Source organism: Mobula birostris, chromosome 3 (assembly GCF_030028105.1).
Source record: "Mobula birostris isolate sMobBir1 chromosome 3, sMobBir1.hap1, whole genome shotgun sequence".
Classification (NCBI taxonomy): domain Eukaryota; kingdom Metazoa; phylum Chordata; class Chondrichthyes; order Myliobatiformes; family Myliobatidae; genus Mobula; species Mobula birostris.
In genome coordinates, this window is record NC_092372.1 from 147856853 (window position 1) to 147881577 (window position 24725).

The 24725-nt window shown below is 40.0% G+C and overlaps 1 protein-coding gene across 3 annotated transcripts in view; it reads left to right on the top strand.

Annotated features, from left to right (window-relative positions):
- sgce (sarcoglycan, epsilon) overlaps positions 1 to 24725 on the top strand; it is a 101717-nt gene that overhangs the window by 55547 nt on the left and 21445 nt on the right. For all 3 annotated transcript variants that reach the window (XM_072253427.1, XM_072253425.1, XM_072253426.1), the window contains 3 exons: positions 1622 to 1694; positions 2981 to 3179; positions 12829 to 12991. In XM_072253427.1, the coding sequence (XP_072109528.1) occupies positions 1622 to 1694; positions 2981 to 3179; positions 12829 to 12991 (435 nt within the window). The remainder of the gene's footprint in view (positions 1 to 1621; positions 1695 to 2980; positions 3180 to 12828; positions 12992 to 24725) is intronic.

The window sequence follows — 24725 nt, forward strand, 5'->3', positions numbered from 1 at the left end:
TCTTGACATTAGTGAGACAATGTACCATTCTCGAACTGTGCCTGATCTTCTCACTATAGAATCCACTGTGTCTAATGATGTATTGACGTTTCTCTTCCTCTAATGTACAATTGAAATACCCAAGTTAGTATTTTGGTAGTGGCTTATCAAACTGTTGTTTTAAATCCAATGTTACAGCAAAACTGTATCACATTTATAATTAAATGAACAAAGTGCTTGTGATTCCTGTTTGGGTATCTGCTTGTTTAGTGTAAAATAATTCCACTGACTCAAATTATTGCCTCCTTGTTGGATTAATGTATTTATACCAAATGGAAAGGACAAACTTTGTTCATGTGCTCATTGAATTATAAAAAGAAATAGCTTTTTTTTCCAGTTGACGAGTTTCTTCAGACTCGGCTCGCATTACACTCCCTCACCGAAAGTGTAAATTATTCCTTAATTTCAGTAATGCGAGTGCTGGTAATATTTGACTTGGGACAATATTCATTTTACATCTGATTGAGCAGTTTGCGGGCATTCGTTATATGGTTACTATTATATTAGTGTTTGAGAGTGTAGCATGCAGCATGGAAATAGGCCAGTCGGCCCACCACATCTTTACTGACTCATTTGCACTCATCCCATCTCCCAGCTCCTGGTCCATACTCTTCTCTGCTGAAGTAATTCATTTGCTCAGCTACATCTACAGTGCTGTCAGCAACTCAACTTTAACCAGTCTCTCAGGCAGTGCTTTCTAGGTAATCACCAATCTCTGACCGGAAAGCCCCCTTTGCAGTACCTGCCCTGCATCACTTTCTACTAGTATCTGTGTCCTCTTGTTTCATTACACTTCTAACTGGTTCACTATTCTAATATGTTGGTTTAATTTCCATTAATGTGCTGCACAGTTGCAAGTGTGTAACATTCTGTTATATTGGCTCATGTATGTCTAGGGGAAATCCAGCCCAGCACCCGCCTCAACACTCCCCACAGGGTCGGTTGCTGCCCGAATCAATCACAACATCAATCATCAGCCAGCACACCCAGTAAATTTTAACAAATACACTTTATAGATATTACTAATTCTATGACATTAATGTACATTTGATACAGAGAGGAAAGTAATGAAAAAAAAAGGCGCCAACACTTATCAAAGTCCAAAGTCCAAGTTCTTCGCGCGCTACCGTTGGAGCTCAATTCGACTTCAGACGACCACCCGAATTCCGTCGACTCAGGGCTTGGGACCACCCTTAGTGATCGACTGGACCCTCTCCACACGTCCGCGGTCTTCCTCGTCTCTCCTCCGACTCCCCGCCAAAACTCAGTCCACATTCATATCATACAGCATGGTATCCGAAAACAAAACGATACATAACCACCCATTGGCTAATAGAACCCTGTTATCTCATTTTAAAGTAAAACAAACTGCTAGCGCAAACTCTCTTCAGTGTTAAAGCACAACAAAGCCGCATTCCCCAGATTAACATAACAAAGTCGCCATTTTAAATGTAACAAAAGAAAGACCCCGTACAAGTGCAAGGTAGGGGTTCATAGGAAGAGTGTATACAGATGTATTATGCTTCAATTGGTGTACAATATTTTTAAGCACCTGGCGATTTTCTGTTTGAACTTTTGTCAGGTTACAGCTTATAACAGAAGAACATATGAAACTGCACGGCATACTCTGATTGTCAACATCATGGCTTCAAATGGTGAGAAGCAAAACAGCTTTTTATTTGTGTAGCGGTTATAATATCTTGGAAATAAGAACAAAACCATGTAAAGGACTAGCTTGCATCAGCATTTGTATAAAAGGACTAACTTCTGCATATACATTCCAAACTGATGCCACCTAGAGTCCGGGATCTACAATGGAAAGGAGCAGCATCTGCAGTCTCTTGTGTCTCCATTTTGTGTAAAGGAGTTTGGTTCACATCTTGAGAGGAGAGCTTCAATTATTTTTCCATCCAACATAAAACCTGCTGTTGGATATGTGTCTCCTTCCAAACTGCCTAAATTTTACAATGCAACTATTAAAAGGAAATTTTTAAAATATGGTCTGTTACTGACAAAGGAATTTTCAAAATGCCTTCATAAAAAATATTTTTTTGTGAAATGAAAAGCTTTTTGGTGAAAGTACAATATAAAATCTCGAGTCATTTCAGCAGTGAAACAATAAAAAGAAACAGGTAAACGAGATAAATATTAGGAGCCAGATTTCCTGCATGTCTTATCCGTGGTTAAAAATCTCCTATTTGAACTTGTGAATAATGATCAAGTAAAGAATTGCAGTGGTTCCAAATTAGATTAGATTATGAGGACACTCAGTCCTTGTTTATTGTCATTTAATAATGCATGCAAATAAGTAATTTGTGGTATTTATCTACATAATAAAAGGCATCCAAAAACATTTTAATAGAAATAAATGTTTAAACTCAAAATGTAACATTGAATACAGGAAATCTGAAATAAAACAGAATCCCACAGCTGGTCAGGATGCATCATAGAAAGAGAAAGGGTAAAGTGTTGCCTCTCCTATCCCTTTCTCTTTCCACTGATGTTGCCTGACCTAAGTATTTCAAGTATCTCCTGTTTTTACAACTATATTTAGTCGTTGTCAGAACAAAACTAGCTGATTAATTTGTTCATAAATTTTAAGGAGGGATGTTGCTGTCCTTGCCTCAATCAGGCCTGTGCATGACTCAAGTTACACTGACTCACTGGTCTCTGAATAGCTATGCAAAGTGGTCTACCAGGCCACATGATCATCATAACATCTAGGAGTGAACAGAGAATTTTGATTCTGCAAGCGATGCCTACCTTTTAGTAATTTATTCGTTAAAATTAGCTTCAGGATTATCTGTACATGTGGATGGGGTTTGCCCTTAGTGCCATCCCTGTTGCACTATTAGCTGCTTGTTTCCACGGTCAAGGATACCTTTTTTTGAGCAACCGCTTGTTTTAACTTTGCTGATATTCCTCTTTATTTTTTTTAAAGATTACCCTTTACCATATCAGGCAGAGTTTTTTGTGAGGAACATGAATGTGGAGGAGATGTTGGCGAGTGAGGTCATCGGTGATTTCCTTGGAGCAGTGAAGAACATTTGGCAGCCTGATCGTCTAAATGCCATCAATATCACCTCGGCTCTTGACCGAGGTGGGCGAGTGCCTCTTCCAATCAATAATATGAAGGAAGGGTGAGTTTAATTCTTTAGAGAAACAAATAAACTAGTAAGTTTGGATTTGCAACTAATTCTCAGTTTGATTTGATTCCTTCAGCTGCTGATTTATTTCCTCACCTTAGAACCCTACTGCTTTTGGGCTTGAATTGCATGGGTTGGTTGTAATTGTGTTCACTGCAGATCCTGGACTCTTAAGTGGACCATGGAGGGGAGACCTGTTTCTATGATGTGCTGAGAAATGCCCACAACGCTCTGCAGTTTATTGTTTTATTTTGCCATCTTGGGCAGAGCATTTGCCATACCAAGCTGTGATGCATCTGGGTAGGATGGTTACTGTGGTATATCAGTTAAAAATTGGTGATGATCAAAGGCCACGTGCCAAATTTCTTTAGCCTCCTGAAGCAGTGTAAGTTCTGGTTTGTTTTCTTGGCTGTGGCATCCCTGTGGTTGGATCGGTACAGGCTATTGCCAATGTTCAGTCCTAGGGACATCCCAGCCTGAACACTTGATGTAGACAGCAGTGTGTAGACTGCCCCCTTCCTGTAGTCAATTATGGGCTGTTTTGTTTTGCTAACTTAGAGGAAAGGTGGTTGTTATGACACCACATTACTGAGCTCTCTGATTCCTTCCTGTACTCTGACTGATCATGACCTGAGATAATGACTGTGGTCATATTATCTGCTAACTTGTTGATGGAGCTAGAGCAGAATCTGGCCACAAAGCTGCGCATGTAAAGTAGGGGATTGATAATTCAGTGTTATGGGGCACCAGAAGGAGATGGTATCTGTTGTGGACCTATTTCAGCTTTTGGCAAATTGCAATGGGTTGAGGTTGTCTCGACCCGTTACATCGTTGTGGAAGCAGCTGATGAAAGTTCATGTTTTTTTAAAATGTTACTGGAAACCTTAAAGGAGTTTGTGGAAAGTAAGATGTTGTACACATACTGTATATACTAAAAACAATAGGAGTAAGTAGCTTACAAGTTCACTGCAAGTAGTTCAGTCCAAGGAACCAAGATGGAACACCAAAGTATTCAGCAGTCTTGAACATGCTGACAAAGTTGCTGAATGCATCAGCCTATCAAACGTCCCATCCAGATGCAGGCATTGCACAGTTTCCCTGCTACGTGTTATCACAGATTACTTGCATTCCGAACATCTCTAGTCAACATATGGATGTTCCTCTGCACCTTCGGTATTACTGGAAGTTTCAAACCTTTTATACAGTAGCTCGCACAAAACTGCCCGCTGTTTGGCAAAGGCAGTTCACATCACTTAATGATACCTTCCCCCTCTTGCTTGCAAAATAAGCACCATGTAATTGTAGTTTGCTGGCCAGGGTTGTTCGCACCTCACAATTTGGACAGTGCTTCCCATTTTCAGGGTGCCATGGTTGAGTTTGTGACCAGTGGCAGAGTTAGAAACATCAAAGATATACTTGAATCTTCTTGTTGTTTTCTTCGGCCCAGCCTCCATCCCCAGTCTTTTTTAGACGTACAAACTACAGCACGTGTATATTTCTCCACTGGCCACAACATAACCAAGTCGTAGAGCTGTACCACACAGACAGGTGCTCTTCAGCATATCGTGTCCATGTCAAATTTTACGAGGGGCGATTGATAAGTTGTCAAGATGAAGGAGTCAATTTTAGAAAACCTAGCACATTTATTTTTCAACATAGTCCCCTCCTACATTTACACACTTAGCCCAGCAGCTGTTGCCTGGATTAGAGAGGGTGTGGAGGAGAATCACCAGGATGCTGCCTGGATTAGAGAGGATGCAGAGGAGATTTTCCAGGATGCTGCCTGGATTAGAGAGTGTGCAGTGGAGATTTTCCAGGATGCTGCCTGGATTAGAGAGTGTGCAGTGGAGATTTTCCAGGATGCTGCCTGGATTAGAGAGCATGTTTTATGAGGATAGGAGTAGTGAGTTAGGGCTTTTCTCTTAGGAGAGGAGGAGGACGAGAGGTGACTTGATAGAGGTGTAAGAGACACAGACTTCGATTCCCAGAGCTGAAATGGCCAATACAAGGTAATTGTAGAAGTGGTCCACAGTAGGGGTGATTGATAAGTCCGTGGCCTAAAGTAGAAGGAGATGAGTTAATAACTTCAAACTTTCTGCATTATCACTCAAAGAGTTGAACTGCACGCACATGTAACGAGAGCATCTTGGGCCTCCAAGTTGTCCACAGCAGGGGTGATTGATAAGTTTGTGGCCTTAGGTAGAAGGAGATGAGTTATACGGCTCTTGTTACATGCACGTGCAGTTCAACTCTTGAGTGAAAATGCAGAAAGTTGGAAGTTAATAACTCGTCTCCTTCTACCTTAAGCCACAAACTTATCAATCATCCCTGCTGTAGACCATTTTCTGGAGGTCCAAGACGCCGACTTCTACAAAGAAGGGATCCGTATGCTCCACGACCGCTGGACTAAATGTGTAAATGTAGGAAAAATAAATGTGCTAGGTTTTCTAAAATTGATTCCTTCTACCCTAGGCCACGAACTTATCAATCACCCCTCGTAAGTAATCCCATTTGCCTGCATTACATCCATTTCAAATGTTCTTTGAGTGAAAATAAATAAAACTCAGCTCGGATTCACATCTCACTTTTTAAATGTATGGCTCATGTTGGTGATACTCCTACCGTGGGAAAAAGATCAGACTCCTTTGCTCAGAGGAAAATGAATCCAGCTTCTCCCTGTAAATTTGTGTTAACCCCTACACTCCCATGCAATAACCCAAAATGTTGCCACCACTTGAAAGACGGCATGTTATATCGTCAGACCAATGAGTAGTTTCCCTTGCCTGTTCAAGTCCCTGGGCTTGTGGCTTCTCTACAATGAGCAGGGATTCTTAGTGAATTCTTTTTTTTTAATTTTATTTTTATTTGGATAAGGAATTCACAAATATCATGTACTTTTTCCACACATATAACCTTTTCCATTTTTTTATATGTATAAAACTACAATTATTTATACATTCTTAAGTACACATTGAGATGATATAAAACGAAAATAAACATTTAAATAGATAATTATGTACTGTGGTAAATCTAACCTATTAGGCTAAGTAATGGAATTAGTTGTTAAGAAAAATGGTAATAATAGTTTCCATATAACCCTTCTGGACCATTTCCACTGGTCCAAAAGGTTGTGTGTAAGCCTATGTATCAACCATTGTAGGTGTTTATATCCTAATTTGTTCATGCTTGCTCCTGCCCGCAGACATAATTATCCAATCCCTATGTACTTATTTACTTAATTTTTTCATTTTTTTATCCTTTTCCCAAATCTTTCCCTTTACTTGTGTTAATTCTCTATTTTCCAAAAGAAAACAAAAAAAACAAACATTTAGACTAGGGGTGCTTACGTTAGCAATATTACTGTGTTGATGAGAAGAGCAGTATAAATCATTAGGAGAGTCATCTAAAGTCTGCTCGCATTGGGGTTATATATTCAATCCATTTATTCCAGATTTGATAAAATTTTTCTTTTTGAGTTCTCAGGGAGTAAGTCAACTTTTCCATTTTAAATATTTCCAAGATCTGAAAGTACCAACCCTGCTTCTTTCTCCTACTTCTCTTTAATATACAGTGTATTTACATTTTTAGCATGGGAGAGTGCATTATATAATCGAGAAGCTGATTTACTAGGTATTGAACTGCAAGCCGAATTCAGAATCTTGAAAAATTCTAATTCTACTGTTGATAGGTCTGTATATCTACAACTCTGGTTAACATAATTTCATACTTGAAAGTACCTAAAAAAGTCATTATGTTCTAGGCCATGTTTGTCCTGCAGGATTTGGAAACTTTGTAATACTCTTTTATCTATAAATGAGAGGTAGGTTGTAAGACCTTTCTTTATCCATAGCTCAAATCTTTTATCTCCTCTGTTGGGAAGGAATTCGGTATCATATGCACACCATCTAAAGAGTTTTAACATGTTATTAATTCCACATGAATTAACCACCTTCTGCCATACTTTTAATGTAAGATTTATCCAAGCGTTTTTAAATTTTTCCAACTGGGCCATCAATCCTTTGTCAGCTATTGAGGCCTGAAGAGGAAAACTGTCAACTAATCCAAATTCTATTTCCTTCCATCTAGCCTTATATTCCCTATTACACCAATATAACAGAGGGGTTATCTGTGAGGCATAAAAATAATTTCTCAGGCAAGGAAGAACCATACCACCTCCTTCCTTCCCTAACTGTAAGGTGTTATATCGAATTCTAGGTTTCTTTCCTTGCCAAATGAAGCAGGAAATCCATTTGTCCCATTCCCTGAATTGATTATCATCCACCTCCACCGGTAAAGTACAGAAAAGATACAATAACCGAGGAAGAATATTCATTTTTATAGTATTTATCCTTGAATTTAAACTTAAAAAGGGGATAAGATTCCATCTATGCATATCTGCTTTTATCTCTGAGATTAATGGCCCATAATTTACCTGTGACAGTGTTGAAAGATCCTTCGGCAGGGTTATTCCTAAATATTTTAATGATTTAGCTTCCCACTTAAGATCATATGTATCCTGCAATTTTTTGGATGGTGTATAATTTAGGGACATAACCTGCGTTTTCTTTACATTTATTTTATAACCTGATATTTTCCCAAAGTCATCCAACAGTGTAAACAATCCTATAAATGATTTTTCTGGTTCACTGAGATAGACCAAAACATCATCTGCGAATAACGCCACTTTCTGTTCAATCCCTGCCACCTTGATACCTTTTACGATTTCGCTCTGTCTTATTAGTTGGGTAAGCGGTTCAATATATAGCGCAAAAAGGAGAGGAGAAACTGGGCATCCCTGTCTAGTGCCTCTCTCTAAGATGAAGGAGTCAGAGAGGTCCCCATTTATCTTAATTCGGGCTGTAGGGCTGTCATATAGAGTCTGAATTACTTTAATAAACTTTTCATGAAAGCTGAATCTTCCTAACACTCTGTATAGGAATGCCCAACTAACCGAATCAAAAGCTTTCTCAGCGTCCAATCCTACTACCATTGTCTCTGTCTCATTCTTATTAACCTGTTTTAATATGTGCAGAGTTCTCCTTATGTTGTCCTGTGTTCGTCTTTGTTGAATAAATCCAGTCTGGTCTAAGTGGATTAGGCCAGGTAAAAGCTTTTCCAATCCGCGTGCTAATATAGATGTAAATAGTTTGTAATCTAAATTAAGAACACTAATTGGCCGATAATTGCCACATTCTAGTTTATCTTTACCCTCTTTAGGAATAACTGAAATAATCGCTTCTCTCCAGGAAGGTGGAGTTTCTCCTCTCTGCAAGATCCAATTAAAGGTGTTAAGTAGTAATGGGGCTAACTGTGTCTTCAGGGACTTGTACCACTCTGAGGTAAACCCATCAGAACCCGGGGACTTTCCAGCCTTTAACCTAGAGACGGCCACGTTCAGTTCTTGGACAGTTACTGGTTCTAATAAACTTTCATTTTGTAAATCTGTAAATTTAGGTAGATCTAAAAAATTCAATACACTGTCTATATAGGGCTCATTGGGGGCCCGGGGTTGGGAGTACAGCTCTCGATAATATGTTTCAAAACCCTCTTGAATTTTCCCTATTGTACTCTCCACAAGCTTTGTCTTTGGATTCTTTATTTTATGAATTGTATTGTCTGCTTGTTGTTTTCGTAATTTATATGCTAATAATCTATCTGATTTACCTCCTACTTCATAATTCTTTTGTCTCAGGTAAAGAAAATTTCTTTGAGTTTCCAACGTATAAATATCGTCAATTTCACTTTGCAATTTCCTAATTTCCTGTTTTCGATTTGAATTACTTTTGTTGCTATCTACAACTTGAAGTTGTTTTAACTTTCCTTGAAGGTCTGCTAATTTTTGTACATTGATTTTTTTCATGTGAGTGGTAATGGAAATAATTTTCCCTCTCAGTACAGCTTTCAATGTATCCCATAAGATCACTGGTGATGTTTCTCCCGTGTCATTAAGGTCTAGATATTCTTTGATTTCTCCCCTTAATCTCTCCATTACTTTCGGGTTATTGAGTATATGTGAGTTTAGCCTCCATAGTGTTTTCCTCATTTTCCTTTCCAGGATTAGAGACATAGAGACTGGGCTATGATCCGACAGATCAATTGTTGCAATATTACAGTTTTTTATCCTGAGTCTATCTGTATTAAAGATAAAGAAATAGTCTATCCTTGAATAGGCTGAATGAGGGAAAGAGTAATATGTATAATCTTTACTAGTAGGGTGTAATTCCCTCCAGACATCTATAATTCCCAACTCCTCCATCAATGAATTCACTTTCCGAGTCAGAGGTTTATTCTGAGTAACTATTCTTGAAGAATCTAATGTAGGATTTAATCTAATATTAAAATCCCCTCCACAAATTACTACCCCTTGAGAACTGACCATTAGGTCAAAAATGTGTCTATAAAATGACCATTCACAACCTGGAGGAGCATAAACATTCAGCAGTGTTATTTCTGTACCTTCTATTCTTCCTGTGATTTTTACGAACCGTCCTTCTTTGTCTCTAGTCTCTGAAATATGTTCATAATTAAGACTACTTGATATTAAAGTAGCTACCCCTCTTTTGTGACTCAATTTATATGATGAATAAAATACATGCTTAAAGCCCATTCTTTTTAATTTTCCATGTTCAGATTGGCTCATATGTGTTTCCTGGAGGAAAGCTATTTGTGCCCTCTCTTTTTTCAATTTAGACATAATCTTATTTCTTTTAATTGGATTCAAAACCCCATTAACATTATAGGAAATTATTTTTACCAATTCAGTTTGCATTTTTCTCTAGTAGAAAAAAAAACACTCTCCTTTTCTAACCAAACAGTAAGCAATCCCTTCTCAACAGTAAACCAAGACATATAACCACACCCTAGACATTTTTGAACGTGCAACATTTGAAAATTTTTCCCGACTTCCCACAGTGAGGCCTGAGCACCGACCCACCTCAGTTCAGAGGGATAACCTCTATCTTCACCCTGTGTTAGAGGGCCCTCAGCAGTGTGAATAATCATAGAGAATTTTCTCCTATTTATGTCTCGACCATATTGCTATCATTCAAGTTATTCCGTCTAGTTTATTTTCAGTTACCAGTTTTCATTTTACCTTTAAGTCCGATTTACTCTTTTCAGTCATTTCAATTAATTAATCTGTGTTCTCTATACATTCGCGTCTGAATATTTGCAGCTTTTCCTTGTAGTTTGACACTCTGGTTCGTGTGGAGCGTCCTCGCCCCACTAACTGCCACGACTTCTGCCGAATCCTCTCCAGTAGCGACTCCGGTTGGGTGATAACTTTAATAGGTAGTCCCCGGTCCGCCAGGTCCAACGTTACCTCCTCCACCGTAGCATAAGTTTTTGTCCCTTCGTCGTAAAAGACTCTCAGCCGAGCTGGATACAGGGTCTGGAATCTGATGTTGTTTTCCTTCAGGACTCTCCGTGTTTCCGTATATTCCTTCCGTCTGGCAAGAATCCCCGGTGCGTAGTCGTGGTCTAAACTGATTTTACAGTTGTTCCACATGAAACCTTTCTTTTACCATGCCCTTTTAAGCACCTCTTCCTTCGTTCTGTAACTGAGAAATCTGACCAGAATCGATCTGGGCTGGGCGCCTGCTGGAGGCTGTGGTGCCAACGCACGGTGAGCTCTTTCTATCTGTAGGTCTTTTGCGGCCGGTATATCAAGGTTCTCTCTAAGTAGCTTCTCCACGAAGGGAATCATAAGTCCGGGTTTACCTTCAGTTCCTTCGGGAACTCCATAAATCCTCACATTTTCCCTTCTCGAGCGGCCTTCTTGATCTATTAGTTTCCACTGGAGCTGGTCTTGCAGCTTCAGCATTTCTGCTATCACCTCCTCTGCGTTTTGTAGCTTCTCTTCAATTCCAACAATCCTCGCTTCGGCTTCATCTATCCGCGAGTTAGATTTTACTATTTCTCCTTTAATATCTTGCAGCTGTTTGCTGTTATCTTGTCGGAACTCGCGAATCTCTCCGAGAATCAAGGACAGAGTCACCGATTCCCCCTCATTATCTCCGTCCTGGCTTGCCGTGGGGGAGCTAGGCCCGTTGCCTTGCTGCGTCTCTTTATGTTTATCAGCCTTCGGAGCGGACTTTTTAATCTTGTTCTTAGACATCATCCTTGCCCCTTTTATTAATATAGTTATGCAATATTAAGTATTTGTCTAAATTCGATTATGGGGCAGTTTACCTTCTTTTTTGTCGAGAGACCTTTTCCTTACGCCGCCATTCCCTTGATGACCCGGAAGTCCTTGACCGGATTCTTAGTGAATTCATTTTTATTTATTAGGTACAGCACAGAACAGGCCCTTCGAGCTGCGCCGCCCAGCAACCCCTGATTTAACCCTCGCCTAATCACAGAGCACTTTACAATGATCACTAACCTACCAACCAGTACGCCTTTGGACTGTAGGAGGAAACCGAGACTGTCACGGGGAAATTATACAAAATTCTTACAGACAGTGGTATCAACTGAATTGAGCTCAGGAATCTGCTTCTGTAAAGCGTTGTGTTAACCCCTGCACTACCATGCCACCTACATGGCTATATAGTAAATGACAAACTGAAAGATATTGTAACTGTCTCCAGTCCTATTAAGCAGCCAAATGCCTAACTCTCTCATAAATGTTTCATTGCTAAGATTTGAGTTTGATTTGTCCCCAGGTCACTCAGGCCTTTCTTCCCATCTTCCTCGTCCTTTCAGCAGTTTACTCAGCTCTGCGTGACTTCTCATTCATGATGTATTTCAGGAGGGAATACCAGATAAATCATCCATATTGGGGGCCATCCATTACTTTTTGCAGGTGGTTTGAATTTGACAAAAAATACTGTTTGGCATCCACAACACTGTAGAAACCAACAAACACTTGTAGAATAATAGCAACTCTAGGACTGCTTGGACTCCAATGAAATAAACGAATGTTAACTTGTAAATGATGATTGGTCACGTTAATTTACGTTAATTGTACCTAAAAGCAGAATAGCTGCTAGAGCATCGGCCACTAGAATAGTTGTTCCACTCCGCGCTTTGTGGTGTATCGGGGGGGGGCAACCTTTGCAGTTTGCTTTGCATTTGTCTGTTTTTGTTACGAGGCCAAGTTGCTAGCTCAACGCTCGACCCAGCATGGATGGAAATTGTGCAAGGACTCGAACCCGGGACCACTCTGCTCGGTCTGGTGCGGATGCTGCTACACCCCCGGCCGGCCTCACTAGAGTAGTACCAATGTTTATGTTGGCATTGTACTCTAATTAACAACCTGATATCTCTACTCTCTATTCTTTTGCCTGTAAAAGCATGAAATGATGCCTGTTGCAATTTACCCACAAGTGGCCATCCAGGTTATTCTGGCAACTAGTGGTCCAATGTCACGTGGTAGCATTAGATGCTGTCATTTAGAATTTCCTGCTACAAATGTTTCCATTTGAACATGAATGGATGTATTTTGATTTCTATGTAGAGGTCTGCAGGATCATTCCAAGACTGTACTTTGTAAGTTTAATACATCCCAAATGTTTTTTTTTGTGAATTTGTCTTTTTGAAGTGCAAACATTATTAGATATTGACCAGCCATAGTCAGTGGCAAACTTCACAGGCTGCTTAGTTGCTAGAAATCACTTCTGTTATTGGTCCTCTTCTTGCACAGGGTTTATGTCATGGTGGGTACAGATGTGACATTTTCATCATGTCTAAGAGAAGTGGAAACTCCTCAAAACCAGCAGAAGTGTAGCCAGGAGATGGAGCCCAGCATAAGCTGTGACAAGAAATTCAGAGCCCAGTTTGACATTGACTGGTGCAAACTGTCCTTGGTAAGTCGGAATCTACCGCTACTGATCTTTATAAAATGATTTTGCATTCACTGTCTTGGAGTGGATCTCACACATTTTAATATTTTTCCTTATTTTCACTATAAGATAGTATTACAAATTATTTAATTAGCTTCCCCTATTTATATCTGTGGTAGTTATTTCAACTGTTCCCTGTGATTAATTGCACATTATAATCACTCTGTATAAAGAGATTTCTCCTGAATTCATTATTGGTGATGTTTAATACCTTGACTCCTCCGCTCCTTGGCCGATAGTTTCGATTGTCACTATAAGTATTTTCTCTTTGTCTACTATACCACATCTTTCCACTTGCAGCTCACACTCTCAAGCCCTTTCTCTTCGAAAAGACAGAGACCCAGCCAATTTAGTTCCCTTTGATGGGAGCCACCTCTCATTTCTTATATTACTGAGCAAATATTATTTGCAGTGAATCTTTATTTCATTTCATTCACAATGATTTTTGAACAAATTTCCATATGAGTGTACCATAACATTTCAATTTTTCAATTTTATCTGTCATGTTGCCTTTGTTCATTTGCCTTAAGACAGTGTTTCCTGGTTCCTGATTCATTCACCAATTGGAACAGTTCCTTTCTATCTTATCTGCTGTACTTTGAGCATTTTCATGTTTCCTCTTGATCTTCTCTACTCTCAGGAAAATAATCTGTTTCTTCAACCTTTCCCTATAGCACAACCTCTTCATCTCAGGAACTATCGTAGTAATTCTATTTGTACACTACCTGAAATTTTCCTAAAACAGTAATCAAAATTGGACTCAGTACTTCAGTTGCTGTCATACCAGTACTTTTCAGTACTTACTGTAAACTCAAAATCTGATTTAATATCACTGGCATGTATCGTGAAATTTGTTGTTTTTTGGCAGCAGTAAATTGTAATACATAATACCCCCAAAAATATAAATTTCAATAGCAATCAGAATCTGAATCACTTGATTGCCAGTGTATGAAACATACGAGGATTGAGTGGTTCGGTACTAAGCATAAAACACAGGACAACCAACCAACAATTCACAAGACAACAGTGCAAGCAGCCATGAGCACAAGATCATAACAAATAGGAGCAGAAGTAGGCCATTTGGTCCATCGAGTCTGCTTAGCCATTCAATCATGGCTGATCCAATTCTTCCAGTCATCCCCACTCCCCTGCCTTCTCCCCATACCCTTTGATGCCCCGGCTAATCAAGAACCTATCTATCTCTGCCTTAAATGCACCTGGTGACTTGGCCTCCACAGCCTCTCTTGGCACCAAATTCCACAGATTTGCTACCCTTTGACTAAAGTAATTTCTCTGCATCTCTGTTCTCAATGGACGGCCTTCAATCCTGAAGTCATGTCCTCTTGTCCTAGGCTCCCCTACCATGGGAAATAACTTTGCCATATCTAAACTGTTCAGGCCTTTCAACATTTGGAATGCTTTTATGAGATCCCCCCCCCATTCTCTTGAACTCCAGGGAATACAGCCCAAGAGCTGCCGGACATTCTTCATACGGTAACCCTTTCATTCCTGGAATCATTCTCATGAATCTTTTCTGAACCCTCCCCAATGTCAGTATATCCTTTGTAAAATAAGGAGCCAAAAACTGCACACAATACTCCCAAGTGTAGTTTCACGAGTGCCTTGTAGAGCCTCAACATCACATCCCTGCTCTAATATTCTATACCTCTAGAAATGAATGCCAACATTGCATTTGCCTTCTTCACCACTGACTCAACCTGGAGGTTAACCTTTAGGGTATTGTGCACAAGAACTCCCAACTCCCAAGTCCCTTTGCGACTCTGCATTTTGAATTCTCTCCCCATCTAAGTAATAGTCTGCCCATTTACTACTTCCACCAAAGTGTATGACCATACACTTTCCAACACTGTATTTCATTTGTCACTTCTTTGCCCATTCCCTCAACACTGCCCGCACCTCCACCTATGTTTGTATCATCAGCAAATTTATCCACAAATCCATTAATCCCATTGTCCAAATCATTGACATACATCGTAAAAAGCAGGGGTTCCAACACCGACCTCTGGAACTCCGCTGGTAACTGGCGTGAAGCCAGAATAGGATCCCTTTATTCCCACTCTCTGTTTCCTGCCAATCAGCCAATGCTCCACCCATGCTATTAACTTCCCTGTAATTCCATGGGCTCTTATCTTGCTAAGCAGCCTCATGTGCAGCACCTTGTCAAAGGCCTTCTGAAAATCCAAATACACCACGTCTGCATCTCCTTTGTCTACACTACTTGTAAATTCCTCAAAAAATTGCAGTAGGTTAGACAGGCAGGATTTTCCTTTCTAGAAACCGTGCTGGCTTTGACCTATCTTGTCATGTGGCCTCCAGGTACTCCGTAGTCTCCTTGCTGACAATTGATTCCAACAACTTTCCAACCACTGATGTCAGGCTAACAGGTCTATAGTTTCCTTTCTGCTGCCTCCCACCCTTCTTAAAAAGTGGAGTAACATTTGCAATTTTCCAGTCATCCGGTACAATGCCAGAATCTATCGATTCTTGAAAGGTCATTATTAATGCCTCCACAATCTCTCTAGTTACTTCCTTCAGAACCTGATTTTGCATTCCATCAGGTCCAGGAGATTTATCCACCCTCAGACCATTAAGCTTCCTGAGCACCTTCTCAGTTGTAATTTTCACTGCACCTACTTCACTTCCCTGATACTCTTTAATGTCCGGTATACTGCAGACGTCTTCCAGTGTGAAGACTGATGCAAAATACGCATACAGTTCATCTGCCATCTCTGCATCTCTCATTATAGTATCTCCAGCATCATTTTCTATTGGTCCTATATCTACCCTCAACTCTCTTTTACCCTATATACTTAAACAAACTTTTAGTTCCTTCTTTGATAATAATTGCCAGCTTCCTTTCATAATTCATCTTTACCTTCTGAATGACCTCCTTAGTTCCCTTCTGCAACTTTTTAAAAGCTTCCCAATTCTCTGTCTTCCCACTAGTTTTGGCTTCCTTGTATGCCCTCCCTTTTTTTTTACTTTGACTCTGACTTCACTTGTCAGCCACACTAGTGTCCTTCTTCCATTTGAAGTTTTCTTCTTATTTAGAATATATCTGTCTTGCACTTCCCTCATTTTCCACAGAAACTCCAGCCATTGCTGCTCTGCTGTCCTTTCTGCTAGTGTCCGTTTCCAGTCAACTTTGGCCAGTTCCCCTCTCATGCCATTGTAATTTCCTTTATTCCACTGAAGTACTGACACATTGGAATTTAGTTTCTCCTTCTCAAATTTCAAAGTGAACTTGATCATATTGTGATCACTGTTTCCTAAGGGTTCCTTAGCCTTAAACTCTCTAGTCAGCTCTGGATCATTGCACAACACCCAATCCAGCATAGCTGATCCCCTTGTGGGCTCAGCAACAAGCTGTTCTCAAAAGCCATCGCTTAGACATTCTACAAATTTTCTCTCTTGAGGTCCAGTAGTGGCCTGGTTTTCCCAATCCACTTCCATGTTAAAATCCCCAACAATTATCATGACATTGCCTTTCTTACACGCCTTTTCTATCTCCTACTGTAATTTGTAATCCACATCCTGGCTGCTGTTTGGAAGCCTGTATACAACCACCATTAGGGTCCTTTTACCTTTGTCATTTCTTAACTCAACCCATAGAGACTCTACACCTTCCAATCCTATGTCATCTCTTTCTAATGATTTAATATTATTTCTTATACACAGGGTCATACCACCCCCTCTGCCTACTAACCTATCTTTCTGATACACCATATATCCTTGGACCTTCAGCTCCCAATGGTAGCCATCCTTTATCCAAGTTTCAGAGATGGCCACAACGTCATACTTGCCAATCTAGCTGAATTTCAAGATCGTCCATTTTATTTCCTATGCTGTGTGCGTTCAAATATAACACTTTCAGTCCAGTATTTGTTGCTTTCCGTTTTAACTGCACCATGCCTCTATTGGCCTGTAACTCATCCCACTGGTTGTGATTATGCCTCATCTCCTGCCTGTCCTTTCTATCATCACTGCTGCATGCTATCTTTGCTTTATTACTGTTTTCTCTTTCCTCAGCCCTTTCTCTCCTGTTCCCATGCCCTTGCCAAATTAGTTTAATCTCTCCCTAACAATTCTGTGCTTGCTAGGATCAACAATTAGCAGAACAGTCACTTGTACAGGTGTCAGTAATCAAAACTTAAGTAAATGTGAACATGTAAACAGACTCAATAATTATCAACAGAACAAGGAGGGCAGGAAAGACCATTTAACAGATGTTGTGCAGGAACTGTTGAGTATTACACCTGAGTGAGTTTAGTTGAGAAGCTGGAGGGCTACAAGAATGAAGCTTTGCAGGTGACGTGTAGTCCTGGTGGTGATGGACTTGTAGCGTCTCCCTGATGACAGTTTGGTGAATAGGTGACTGCTGGGGTGGGTGGAGTCAGCAGTAGTTTTTTTTCAGCTCTTCTTTGCTGAGTGGATCACTCACTGCAACCTAGACTTGGAGAGGGTGAAGGCAGCAGGAAACCAAATGGTGATGGAGGTGGTCACAACACTCTCAGTAATGGCTGAGTGAAAATTCTTCAGGACGTGCCCTGAGATGTTAAGTATTCTAAGTTGCCATAGGAAGAACAATCTCTGCTGTGCATTCCTAGTGATCAGCATAATGTGCTTGTCCCACTTCAATGTACTGGTAATAGTAGTCCCCAGGAATTTGAATGTCTTGACCACAGACACAGCCTGACCATTAATTTCCATGGGGGGGGGGCGCGGAGGTGCAGTTACGGAGTTGTCGGTGGAAGTCAAACCTTTGATAATAAATGTATCTTGTCATTTCCACCGTCTTGATAGCATTTAGCTCCAAGCATACTGTGCTGCAAGGCAGTGTAGTTTTCTTTGATAGCAGGTCACTTTCTTAGAGGTGAGACCAACGACAGTCATGTCATTCGCAAACATCATGATGTAATGGATTTGTCTGAGGAGGTCAGTCATTTGAATAAAGTGAGAACAGAAGGGCTGAAAGAACATAGCCCTGGGGAGAGCCTGTGCTTATAGACACTGGATTGGACAAATAGGAGCCCAGCCTTACATATTGCTTCCTTCCTGTCAGGAAGTTCATAATCCACTGACAGCCTCTGTAGGCTGTGTTGAGCTGGGTTAGTTTGCTGTGGAGCAACTCTGAAGCAATACTGTTGAAGGTGGAGCTAAAATCCATAGAAAAAGACTCTCACATGTTGAGTCTTGTGGGAATCCAAATGTTGAAGAATGTAATGAAGACACAGGTTAATTGCATCCTCAGCTGCTCTATAAGCAAACTGCAGCATGGGGGTTCAGTCCGGGGTCCGTGCACCCCTTGGAGGTCCCTGGATAGATTCCAGGGGCTACGTGAACTCATTGATTTTCACTACCCTCTAATTGAAACTGGAGGAAACTACAGACATCCTCTCAATGTAGTCAGCTCCTTGTATTTGTTCATTGTGCACGTTCTGACACCATCAAAGAAGAATTCTTATTTTGTGAGTCCCTCCTGGAAACTGCAAAGGCTGTTGACATTTGGGAAATGATAAAAGATTTTTTTGCCAAACAAAACTTTGACTGGAAAGAAGAACCTCATACTCCTTGCACAGGTGGAGCTCCTGTGATGGTAATACATCTGAGTTTGCTACTGTAATGAAAAAGGAAGCTCTTCACTTCAGCGTCACTCATTGATTTTCTTTACAGAGACATGCACTGGCAGCAAGGACTTCCAGCAACCCTGAAAGAAGTTTTGTCAACAGACACAAAATTCATCAACTCTATGAGAAGCAGGTCTCTGAATAATCTGCATTTTTAAAGACTTGTCAAGAAGTCTTTGCAGAGATGTAAAGGAACTTGGGAGTGAGAATTCAAAATATGGAGATGCAAAGGGATTTGGGAGTTCTTGTGCAGGACACCCTGAAGGTTAACATCCAGGTTGAGTCTGTTATGAAGAAGGCGAACGCAATGTTGGCATTCATTTCTAGAGGTATAGAATATAAGAGCAGGGATGTGTGTTGAGGCTGTACAAGGCACTCGTGAGACCACACTTGGAGTATGTCAGTTTTGGGCTCATTATTTTAGTAAGGATATACTGACATTGGAGAGGGTTCAGAAAAGATTGACGAGAATGATTCCAGGAATGAAAGGGTTACTGTATGAGGAATGTCTGGCAGCTCTTGGGCTGTATTCCCTGGAGTTAGGAGAATGAGGGGGTATCTCTTAGAAACATTCCGAATGTTAAAAGGCCTGAATAGATTAGATATAGCAAAGTTTTTCCCCATGGTAGGGGAGTCTATGACAAGAGGGCACAACTTCAGGATTGAAGGACATCCATTTAGAACAGTGATGCAGAGAAATTACTTTAGTCAGAGGGTGGTAAATCTGGAATTTGTTGCCATGAGCGGCTGTGGAGGCCGAGTCATTGAGTGTATTTAAGGCAGAGATAGATAGGTTCTTGATTAGCCAGGGCATCAAAGGGTGTGGGGAGAAGGCAGGGGAGTGGGGATGACTGAATAATTGGATCAGCCCATGATTGAATGGTGGAGCAGACTTGATGGGCCAAATGGCCTACTTCTGCTCCTATATCTTATGGTCTTAATATGAAGTGCTTCTGTATCACACAGAAGTTCACTGTATTTAAAGAGAACAAGTCTTGAAGCGTTTGTTCAAACTAAGAACAGAGGTCTCACTTTTTATGAAAGAAAAAGACAACCCACTCTTGGAACAGTTTGGAAAAAAAAAGGATTGTATCTCTGGGTTGACTTGCCTGGCAGATACTTTTAACCATATGAATGAAGTAAATCTCTTAGTTCAAGGCTCTGAAGTCACCATTATGGATGCTACTGAAAAATTACGAGCTTTATTGGCAAAGCCGCCGATATGGAAGAAGAGAGTAGAGAGGCTGATATCTTTGCAGACTTTTGAATGATGGACGAAGTGCCTTACCAACATGGAGCTGAGATACAAAATTCTGTGTCAATTTCTTTGAAGAGAGTCATCTGTGAACACCTGGAAACACTTCAGAAGCCTTTCCAAAGTTATTTACATCTTGATGGCATTAATATTGAACTTTCAATCCACAGTCCTTTCCTTTCTGACATAAACTGTATCGAAGATGTTGATCTAGCCAAAGATGAACTCACTGATCAAAGACAAAAAACTTACTACACTTGGGGTGTAATATGCCCAAAAAGAAAACTCAAAAAACCTTGGAGAATTCTGGTGTTCTTTGAGAGAAGTCTATCCTTCCATTATAAAGTGAGCTATGGAAGCTTTAATTCCATTTGCAACAGCATATGTTTGTGAATCAGGATTTTCAACACTTGTGTCTATTAAAATAAAAAATCTAAATGATTGAATATCCATCATGACATGCATGTTGCATTGTCAAAGACCACCTCACAGTTTAATGTTCTTATTCAAGCTAACCAGATCTTGAGATTTGCATCCATTCTTTGCTTGTTCAAGCTCTTCATAGAATTTATCTATATCCTCATTTGTTCCATCTGTTGTTGGTGCATATACCTGTATAATGGCTAAATCAAATGGTTGTCCTCTGAATCTAACAACGAGCACTCTTTCTGATATTGCCCAATGTCCTAAAACACTTTTTGCCATGTTTTCATCCATAAGAATTCCTACTCCATTAGTATGGGATGTTCCACAAGAATAAACTAGTGTTTTGTTTCTATTCTGACATGTTCCAGCACCTGTTCAACGAACTTCGCTGATTCCCATGATAATTTTTAGTCTTTCCATTTCATTTATCACATTGTCCAATCTTCCTGCTTGATATAGGGTTCCTACATTCCAAGTGGCAATAATTTTCTTTTGTTACTTGAATTTTATAAGCAGTAGCTTGATGACAGTCGGGGGATCCCCTGCTGACCAGAATCAACCCTTCCGAGCGAAGCATCTTCAGAATTGTCTTGAAGATCCTCTTGATGCTGCTGTTATGCGATATATTTTGTGATTTTGACCATGGTTTTCTTAGCAAATAAATTCTAGGAAACCTAGTATCTAGCACTGGTGGTTTGCTGTAAGAATAGATGGAGAAGTGAGTCAGTTTACGAATATCAAGAGAGGCAATAGACAAGGGTGTGTTTTCTCCCCTGATTTGTTTAATGTGTACAGTGAAACAATTTTACAAAAAATAAGAGACATCTTGGGAATCAAAGTTGGCGGTGAAAACATCAATAGTTTTAGATATGCGGATGACACTGTGCTAATTACAAGTACGGAGGAAGAACTACAAAACCTAATTGATATAGTTGTTGAAGAAAGTGCAAAAATGGGTCTTTCTATCAATTACAAAAAGACAATGTATGGTGATATCCAAAAAGAAGGAGAATCCTATCTGCAGGCTGAAATAAACGAGGAAGACATAAAACAAGTACAGAACTTTTGCTACTTAGGAAGCTGGGTGACATCAGATGGCAGGTGCGACATGGACATCAAAAGAAGAATAGGGATGGCAAAAGACACCTTTACGAGAATAAAGAGTATACTGACCAACACTAAACTAGGCATGACAACCCGCCTCAGAGTACTGAAATATTACTTTTATCCAGTTAATGTTATAAGACTCAGAATGTTGGACAATATCTAGTAACATGAGGAAACAAATTGAAGCAGCAGAGATGTGGTTTTTGAGGAGGATGCAAAGAATATCATGGACGAAACAAATATCTAACAAGGATGTCATGAACAGAGCAAACACAAAAAGAGATAATGTATAAGATCATGAAAAGGCAACGTAACTTCATTGGACATGTGATTAGGAAAGAGGAGTTAGAATGCACGGTTATTATGGGAAAGATTGAAGGGAAGAAAGCCAGAGGAAGACAAAGACAAATGATGATGGAGACAGCAGCCAGAGAACTGGAAATGAATACCAATGAATTGATCCACCTGACCCAAAACAGGAGTGTGTGGGCCATGGCAGTCAAACCTCAAACTGGGCACGGCACTTGATGATGATTCAGGCTAAACAACAACAGCCTTCACACTGATATGTTTTTGTAAAATAAAACTGAATGTTAACTTGCCTCTATTTTAAATGCATAGTCTTGTTATTTAATGTGTTAGTAAAGAAGCAGATATATCACTCTGTCATGTTTTTCTTTCTTTTTCAATATTAATATTACTTGCACGGACAAATACAAAATACATTATGATATTATGGAAACAGAAACAAGATTGAATTGCCCCATAACTATTTATAGTAAATTAACCATAATATTGAAAAGGTATATTTTATTCTAATCTAAAGCAAAATCAAAACCCCATAACAAAACAGAGGAAAAAAAAGAGAAAAAAATGCTGTTTGGTTAAAAGAAAAGAACAAATATATCTGACGTATAGTCATAAATTCGAACATTCATTGCTGAACAAGTTGAAAATTGTGAAAGTAATTCCAAAAAGTTCCCCATAATGTGAAAAAATCTTTTCTAGGTATAGAAATAGAACACCTAATCTTCTCTATATTTAAACATGACATAACATCAATCAACCAATAGGCATGAGTAGGTGGAGCGGCATCTTTCCATTTAAACAAAACAAACCTCTTCTGGCTAAAAGAGAAATAAAAGCCAAAATATGCAAATCATTCAGCTTAAGAGTAAAATCATTTCCTCCAACAATGCCAAACAAGGCAGTCAGAGGATTAGATTTAAAGTTTACTTTAAAAAGCTCCGAGAAAGTTTGAAATACTACTTTCCAAAACTTACCAAGCCGCATGCAGGACCAAAACACATTAATTAGAGAGGCCTCTTCGACATTACACCTATTACAGTATGGAGAAAAATCTGAGTAAAAACGAGAGAGCTTATCTTTAGTCATATAGGCTCTATGAACAACTTTAAATTGTAAAAGAGAGTGACACGCACATAACGAAGAGGTGTGAACAAGTTTAAAAATTTTATTCTAAGTGTCCTCATCAATTGAAATCTGTAGGTCATGTTCCCAGAGGTTTATCATGTTTATCATGTTTTTTTAATATTTTGATAACCATATTCCAATATAATGGGTTTCAGTTGTAATCCAATGTATTTTATTTTAAATATTTAAAAACATTATTCTGAGAAGGGGTCCATAGCATAAAAAAAGGTTAAGAACCCCTGGTTTAGCAGGTCATGAAGAGGATCAATAATGGACTTAAGGTAGGCCAACATCAGATGTTCAAAGGTTTTCATAACTACTGAAGTCAGAGCTACTGGCCTAAAATCATTAAATCCAGTCATCTTGTCTTTCCTGGGAATTGGAATGATTGGAGTAACTTTAAAGCAGTCCGAAAACCCTGCGTAATTGCAGGGAGGTTTTAAGTATCACAGTAACGATAGGTCTAGCTGATCTGCACGGTGCCTTAGAGTACCAGGTGAGACATCATCAGGGTACCTGCAGCTTTCCTGATGTTCTGTTTTCCAAATAGTTTGCAAATGTCTTCTTGCTTCAGAGAAAGCATGGTGCGAGATGGAGGGGAGAGGGCAAGAGCCTTCTCTGGTATGGGAACTGTACCTCCCTTAATCGCAGGACTCTGCAGAGAGTGGTGCGTCAGCCCAGCACATCTGTAGTTGTGAACTTCCCATGATTCGGGACATTTACAAGGACAGGTGTGTAAAAAGGGCCCATAGGATCATTGGGGTGCCAAGTCATCCCAACCAGAATCTATTCTAGCTGCTACCATCCGGGAAGCGGTACCGCAACTTAAAAGCCAGGACCAACAGGATGGAGGGACAGCTTCTTCCACCAGGCCACCAGACTGATGAACCCACACTGATCTGAGTGTTGCTATGGTGGGGGTGAAGAAGGCTGATGAGGGTGGGGTGAAGGGAGGAGGGTGACATTTCAAGTGATTGTGAAAGGGAGGGGCATAGGCGCTCAGCATATCAGGATCAGAGGAAGTGAGAAGAGATACAGTAGGTATTGATGGTCCTTACCAAACCGGCAATAAAACTGATCAAGTTGGTTGGCCAAGGTAGAGGAGGGGGAGACTAGGGAGTACTTCTGTTTGAAGTTGGTAAGACTTTGCAGAGAACTCCAGCCTGCCTGGCTATTGTTGTTGAAGTCTCTGTCTGGCTGATTCTTGGAAGTGGCTTTCACCCGTTTCAGTGCGTTATTAAACTGCTGTTTTACAGAGCAAGATTCCTCTCTGTTTCTAGACCTGTGGGCAAAATCCTCTGCAGATCTGAGAGTCCTCAACTCCTTGGTGAACCATGGCTTGTTGTTGTTATACCTCACAATGATCTTTTTTAGGGAGACTATGTGTTTGTACTCTGCCTCTCTTTATAAATCACAAGATCTTTTATGCACGACTCACAGAAAGATAGATATGTTGTATAGGATGTTACAATGTCAGCACATTCATTTATGCTGCTGCTTTAACCTTCCATGTGTGAGGTAGGGTTCATGGGTTCACTGTCCATTCAGAAGTCTGATGGCAGAGGTGAAGAAGCTGTTCCTGAAACATTGAATGTGTGTCTAAAGGCTCCTGTGCCTCCTTTATGGCAACAATGAGTTTAAATTGTGTACAAACTCCATGTGTTTGTTCTCTGCCTGTCTTTATAAATCACAATATCCTTTATGCTTGTTCAACCACATACTCAGTTTTAATAGCATTTAAGAATTCATAAGAGCTTAAGACGAAGGAGCAGAATTGGGCCACTTAGCCCAACAAGTCTGCTCTGTCATTCCATCATGGCTGATTTAT